At 42.3% G+C, this 7,427-nt stretch overlaps 2 protein-coding genes across 2 annotated transcripts; one reads left to right on the top strand and one right to left on the bottom strand.

Moving 5' to 3' along the window:
• Positions 1 to 711: 711 nt before the first annotated feature.
• Positions 712 to 4,141, top strand: LOC306975130 (type-1 angiotensin II receptor B-like; the record flags this gene model as incomplete). Its single annotated transcript, XM_079572550.1, has 2 exons — positions 712 to 1,040; positions 3,507 to 4,141. The coding sequence occupies exons 1-2, from the start codon at positions 740 to 742 to the stop codon at positions 4,139 to 4,141; spliced, it is 936 nt and encodes a 311-aa protein (XP_079428676.1). The 5' UTR covers positions 712 to 739.
• Positions 4,142 to 5,531: 1,390 nt separating this feature from the next.
• On the bottom strand, positions 5,532 to 6,960 carry LOC306974550 (inactive serine protease 35-like; the record flags this gene model as incomplete). Its single annotated transcript, XM_079571846.1, has 1 exon — positions 5,532 to 6,960. The coding sequence occupies one exon, from the start codon at positions 6,958 to 6,960 to the stop codon at positions 5,650 to 5,652; it is 1,311 nt and encodes a 436-aa protein (XP_079427972.1). The 3' UTR covers positions 5,532 to 5,649.
• Positions 6,961 to 7,427: the final 467 nt, after the last annotated feature.

Below are 7,427 nucleotides of genomic sequence, written 5' to 3'. Positions count from 1 at the left end.
GAACACAAACTAAATACCAGGCCCCAGGCTCTCGGGCTTTCAGCCTCCCATCCCAAAGGAAAAAGGTCTTGTTTGAACATGTCTAACCAGACCAATATGTTGACAAGCCCTTACTACCTAAACAGCAGTAGCTGGGCCTCGGCATGATCAAGTTCTTAAACAAACTAAACACACAGCATAGCATTTGGATCTCACTTTAGTTAAGCCTTTGCTCCTGGTATATGAGGTAAAAACAAAAGGTGATTCACCTGGAACAATGAAAAGCACACAAGGCCTAATAGCCATGTGAAAATATGAAACATTGAAGGTTTTATTAAAGAAAATTCATGGCATAAAATCATGGAGGTGTCAGGGAGACTGTAAAACTCAGACAACAAAATATGAGTGAACTTCTTATACCAGTCCCAGGACTCGAAATCAGATAATTTGGGAATGCTGAGATCAGCTTTGGCCAATTAAAGCAATGTACTGAATCCAGTTAGTTTAATATGAAAATGTTACAATATTATGTTGAAATATGGACTTGAAAGTCTTTATTGTAACTATTGAGAGTGTGCATGGCGATGTGACACTGTATGCAAACTCTGTAGATGCAACATCAGTTACCTTCCTCTGAATATATTAGTGTTCAAATGAGTTACTGTATTCCTGCTGTAGAACATTTACATATTTGTTGACAACAATACAAATAGCGACTAACATTACAAGAGGGTAACTGTTACGCCTCATTGCAGCAGACATGGACCAGCAGAACCTCACCACTGAGACCTTTACCAACATCTCGACTTCAGGACATTCTCCTGCTTCGTTCTCATTGGACCCCAGTGCTTTGGGCCCTGCTGTGCTGATGTCCCTTTGTTTCCTCGTGGGAGTCCCTGGAAACATTGCTGTGATCATCCTCAAACCAAACTGGCAGAATCTGTCCAAACAGACACAATATCTGATGATGAACCTGGCCTTGTCCGACCTGCTGTGTTTGATCACTCTGCCCTTTTGGATCTACAGTATGCTGTTCAGCTGGACTCTGGGCGACGTAACATGTAAGATTGTTGCTTTTTTGACAACATGTAGTGTCTACTGCAGCGTGCTGACGGTCACTGCTCTGAGCGTCCAGCGCTACATGCAGGTCTCACAGCACCAGAGATATCTGACGTTCAAGAAGAAGCTACTGGCCCTGCTGTGGATCGCTTCGATGGCCCTCTCCATCCCAGCGTTGGTGATTCGACAGGTTGTCGGATACCAAACGTTCGCCTGTTCCATAATATACACCTCTACAGCGCAAAAAGTGGCTGTGCTGCTCACTGAGGGCTTTGTTGGATTCAGCTCATTCATAATCATGACCTCTGCGTACATTCTCCTGAACAGAAAACTGAACCAGGCAGTTCTTTTCAACAATGCTTCAACCTCACGCCTTCTCACCAGTATCATAGTGACATTCTTGGTTCTGTGGATGCCCTACGTATCTTTCCAGCTGGTGAGTGCGGTGGGAATTTTGATTGAAAATGTGAAGATTATTAATTTTTATTACTTGAGCTTTAACATGTTTCTATCAGTAACTTTCATAAACAGTTGCCTGAATCCATTGCTCTATGCTTTTGCCCTTGGGATTTGCAAAAAGAATACAAATCGGAGCAACAGTGGAGAACAGACACCAGAGAGAGCTAATGTGACAGTTGTGACAGGTTAGTTCTCCGCCCATCCAGCGCTCCTCCTCTAACCGTTGCACTTCCTTTACTTTGATCATACTTTTGGTCAAAACTTTGTACATCTGACCACTGTGTTACTGTGTTATTGAAGTGACACTGAGTAATAACAAATTTATCATGCACTGACCATCTGTGATTTCTACCAAAGTGCTGTTGTCTGTCTTTACCGTGATAATCCTCAAACCAAACTGTCTGATAGTGAACCTGGCCTTGTGCTGTGACCAAACCCAGCAGACCAGCTTTAGATCCATGCTCAGGATCGACAATGTGCTGTTCAACTGGACCCTGGTTACAGTCATGTGTAAGATTGTGCCGTGTTTTACAATTTGTAGTACCGACAGTCATTGATAGACTTTAGGGACACACTCAATGTGCGAAATCTGCCAATGACTGAAGCTGCATCAAACATTAAGATAAGATTTTCTGATGTGATGTATTTAAAATAAAATAAACATCCCTGTTGAGTGTGAATGGCTGTTTGAATGTTTATCCAAATGCAAATCTGACTGAGTTGGTCTTGTCTTTGAAAACATCTGGCACCTTTGGCAAGAAAGTTTGACATATTTTTGCATGAAATAGGTATTACGCTAGCTCAGCTGTATCTGGCTTAACGTGATGGAGACACAGGGAGGGAGACACAGACAACACCTTGTGATAGTTCATTTTTTCATGCATGCCAGCTCCGATGGTAATCATAACAATGGGGGAACATGTGTAGGGGGGAGTGGGGTAAGATGAGCCAATGGGTAATCGGTCTCAGATGAACCCAGCTCTTCGGGACCCTCCCTGGAAGCAGAAGAATCATTGCTGAAATAGAACAGATATGAAGGGAGGGAGGGTGGGGTCGGCAGTTTCAAACTGAGAGGAAGAGGCTTGGCTTGATATGGCTCATGGGTAATTAGAGGCGTGGTTAGGTGAAAGCAGTGTTTGGTGTGCAAAGAGGGATAGGTTGGTGGTCCTGCTCCCGAACCTAGTCAATAAATATTGATCCATCTATATGTCTGCTCTTTAGATGATTTGAACTTGCCAGACAAAAATGGGAAAAATTTACTGTAGAACAAAGTGTTGATCGTCACAAAAAAAACAAAAAAAAAACTCTTTGTCCATTTTGTTCAATCATTTTGTTTGTAATAAACGGAGATCAAAGCTTAGGCAGATTTCTTTTCAAATAAACACAGCAGTCTTGGTGTTTTCAAAGAAGAAAATATAGGGTAATTTGACACAGAACCGCCTCTGCCCTACAAGAAACAATCAATAACAAACTACAGGAATGTTTTATTTACAATTATATAGTGTTTGCATTGTTAATTGTTTGGTCTGGGTCTAGAAGAGACAAGCAAGTTAAAAATTATAGCCAAAATTGCATAATCTACAGATGAGTATGTAAATACTTTTTTTTAATGTACTTCCTCAGTACATTAGTTCCGCTTTATCCAACAATAGGCTGTACAAATAAATAAGAACTGAAAATACAAGTGGGTACCTGTCATTTTGATCACATATATCTTGCAGACATGGACCTGCTGAACATGACTTTTAACTTTACAAACATCTCAACTTCAGGACATCCTCCTCCTTCGTTGTCAAGGGTCTCCTTTGTTGGCGCTACTGTGTTTTTCTCCCTCTGTTTCCTTGTGGGATTCCCTGGAAACTTGGCCGTGATAATCCTCAAACCAAACTGGCAGAACCTGTCCAGCCTGAGCCAGAGTCTGATGATGAACTTGGCCTTGTCCGACCTGCTGAGTTTGATCACTCTGCCCTTTTGGATCTATGATAAGTTCACCTGGACTTTGGGCACAGTGATGTGTAAGATTGTTGGATTTTTAACATATTGCAGCCTCTACAGCAGCCTCCTGACGGTCACAGCTCTGAGCGTCCAGCGCTTCATGCAGGTCGTCCACCAACAGAGATGTCTGATGTTCAAGAACGGACTGCTGACCCTGGTGTGGCTCACTTCAATGCTTCTCTCTGCACCAGCTTTAATATTTCGCCAGGAGATTAAATACCCTCAGTACTCCACCTGTGACCGAATCTACACCTTTGCTAAACAAAAAGTGGCTGTTCTGCTCACTGAGTGCTTTATGATATTCAGCTCATATATAATAATAACCTGTGCGTACATTTTCCTGAACAGAAAACTAAACCAGGCAGCTTTGTTCAACAATGCTTCCACCTCACGCCTTCTCACCAGTATCATAGTGACGTGTTTCGTTCTGTGGACGCCCTACTTTGTTTTCAATGTAGTGAGTGTGGTGGGCATTTTCACTAAAAACATGAGGATTATTCGCTTCTATGACTTTGGCTTTGGCCTTTGTTCTGCCATAATTTTCATAAACAGTTGCCTGAATCCACTGCTCTATGGTTTTGCACTCGGGATATGTCGTAAGAATACAAACAGCAACAATGCAGAGCTCCACACAGTTGCAGATACATGACTTTTCACCAATGATGGTCATATTGTAGTTGGATGAATAATATGTGTGTTTTTACAATGCTTTAGCATAGACTTTATTACTGACAGCTTTATTTCCTTTAATAAACATACTGTTTTTGCAGCACTTGAATTTATTGATTGTATACTTTATCATCTGATACCACTTCACTTTTGTTGGGATCAAACAAAAATGTGTTATATCTGTCAGACTATAATGTCAAGAGGAAGCTGCAAGGAAATGCAGCTGCCGGTCAAACACTGTTCATGAGTAAAAAGGTGGAGCTGGATGAAGAACATTATGAAATAGGAGCCAGATGTTAAAAATGAAAACGTGTGAGCCCGCTCTAGTTTTTAGCCATAACCTGACAGCTGAAATGAGTAATGCGTAGATCAGTCTCCCAAAGTAAACATCTCCACTGCGTGTGACTGTGTTGCTCACTGAGTCCTTGCTCGATGTTCAACCAGAGCCATTATTCCAATATTCTTGATTCTTATTTTTGTTGTTGTGCAGCTGTACACAATTAATTATGTGCAAACAATGGCTGAAGCTGCAAGTTTAAATGTAGATGTAGTATTATCCAAAAGCATGCAAATCTAAAGGTGACAGTCTTGTCTTAGAAAACATCTGACTGTGATCAAATGAGCAGAAACTTTTGCATCATTTGCACAGGTAATAATCTAAAAAAGTGGAGAAAGGAAGTTAAGTAAGGCTGTTGAGGCCTGGTCCAGCTCCTGAACCAAGTCAATAAAATATTAACTCCATAAAGCACTCTTTGCAGTTATCAAAATGTGTGGCTAATTACATGAACGACACATGAATCAGATGTTTTCACTCAGTTTTTCAGTGGTCGTCATTATTTGGGTCATTGTTATTGATTTTCAAGTAAAATTCTTCTGCTTCCAGTACAGTCACAGCGGCAGAGGATGGAAGTTCTGTGTGTTGTTTCTTTCCTAAGTGAAGTGTATAATCCATTGTGATGCTACAAAGTGTTCAAAGAAAATACAGATTATGATTCATGCTCATTTTTTCAACAATAATCAAGAATTTGGACACAAATATTATATATGAAGGCTATGTTGGGATGCATGTGAGATGCAATGAAAGACAAATACAGTGGATCAACACGGCCCTTCACTTATCTCTGTTTGGGTTCTTCATTTATCAAAGGGATTTCAAATCATAATCAGATGTGTCTCTATAAAAAAAACTACTGAGATAATGAAATTTGTGTCATTTTCAGTTTTATTCTGTGCAAAATTACATCGCTATTATACATGATATAAACACTATGAACAAAAAGCATCATTTCCCGTGGCCATATGCACATACAGCATAGTTCAATAACTATGATCTGGTCCCTGCCCATTTCATTTTCCAAACTGGCGTAACAAACTGCTTGGAAACACACATTGCATGTACGGCATCTCACTCACATGTCATATGCTGTAACTTTCCAGTTCTCTTTCAAAGAACAATGACAAAAGTTTGATCCAGACGTTGCTCTCAGTTCACATCTTAGCACACAGTCTCGGATCTCCGTGTATCCAGTGGCAGATTTGCGCAAACTTGGTGGGCGTGATCCTCACAGCCACATTAAATTCCTTCTGCTCTCCGTCTGCCGCCTCCACCCAGTGATGCCCCGAGTACACCCCGATCACTCTCCTCTGCCACTTCCCCTTATCCCCCTCTTGTCCCGCCTCCTGCCTCAGCCGCACATACACCCCGGCCCCCGTGGCGCCCGTCTGCGCGTCACAGTGCTGATAAATCAGATCGTCGGACTCCTTTGCCACCGCGCAGAACCTGTACACCACCTTCTCCTTCCCGCGTCCGTCCAGGTGGCTTTTGTCGGCGTCAAAACCGGAGAAGTGAATCCGGGCCACTGACTGATCATCGGGCGCCACTCCGAGCTCCATGTGCTTTTGTTTGACGGGACGTTTCAGCTCCAGAAGGGCGTAATCGTAGTCAGAGGACAGAGATTTGGCAGAGCTCACTTTGAAAATCCAGCCTTGGGGGATTTTGGTTTCTTTGACTCGAGTCCAACGAAACACTGGCTGCTTTTTGGTTGCTACACTTCGCCTCATTCTCTTAGTCATCAGTCCATTCTCCAAACCTTCCTTGCGTCTCCTGCCTCGTCTGGCCAGCTTCCCCCCAGTCGGCCCATCTATGTTTTCTTCATCTGTTGTTATCTGATCTTTCGTTCCAAACTTCCCTCTCCTCTTGCGCCCTCTTCGTCTTTTCGTCTTCAGCTGCAAAACACCGACCTTGAGCCTTTGTGCCTCTTCTAAGTAGTCCCGCCCGTTGTGGATGCAGTGGGCAGCTGTCAGCACGTGTTTGGGAGACACCAGGACCCCAGAGCATCCCGTAGACAAGCGGACCGCAGTGGAGAACGGATAGTTAGTGATGAAATGAGAATCGGAAATGACAAATCTACCGTCTGCTCCATAGACGTGACGCTTGCTGCGAGCGCGGGCCCCTGTGGTCACTGCGGTTTGGTTGAAGCCCTGCAGAGTGACGTCTGTGTGCGTACGCGTGCCATTCTCATACACGGTTTCGTATCCCAAAAGCTGCTCCCGTTCATTTCGATCCAAAGGTGGTAGGTCGCTCTGACACTCGATGCCACAGAAGCCTTCAGCGTCCTCGTTGCTCTGGTGTTCACTAAATGTAGGAGAGTTCAGGGTTGTTGTTTGTGTTTTCTGCAGAACCGGGAGGCTTGGTTCAGTCCAGGAGTTTTCCTGGTTGTTTTCGTCGTCACCTTGGACGCCAAAAACAGTCAGGGCCGCGGCACAGAGGAGAAGATGCAAGGCCTGTTTGACGTCCATTGTCTTGAAAAAAAAAAGAAAAAAAAAAGTAACTTAAACTCTGAATATAAAACATGTTATCATCAATAGTGACATTAAAAAAGTAGGAGATTGATTGTATATTGGTATAAAGTAAACACTTGATCATAGCCTTGCTTTTACGCTTGCCTCAAAAGATTATAACAAAGCCACATAAAAGATAATAAAATGTTAAAAAAAAGTATCCGCCTTTCCATTTATTCCTAAATGTGTGTACTACACTCATGGGGGCACTACCATTATATCAGTGTTGGGTAGTAACTGAATACTTGTATTCAGTTGTATATATACGTATTAATAAGTCTAGCTGCATGTTTTTAATCATACAACGCTTTTATGCATGATTATAAAGCAAATCAAAGTATTCAGAATACAATACTATGATTGGACAAAGTAAATAAAATGTTACCAAATACATTTTAAGGCAAGTATTCAGTATTCTGTAACTA

Source organism: Gobius niger (genome assembly GCF_951799975.1).
Source record: "Gobius niger genome assembly, chromosome: 15".
Lineage (NCBI taxonomy): Eukaryota > Metazoa > Chordata > Actinopteri > Gobiiformes > Gobiidae > Gobius > Gobius niger.
This window is presented reverse-complemented; position numbering and strand designations above follow the sequence as displayed.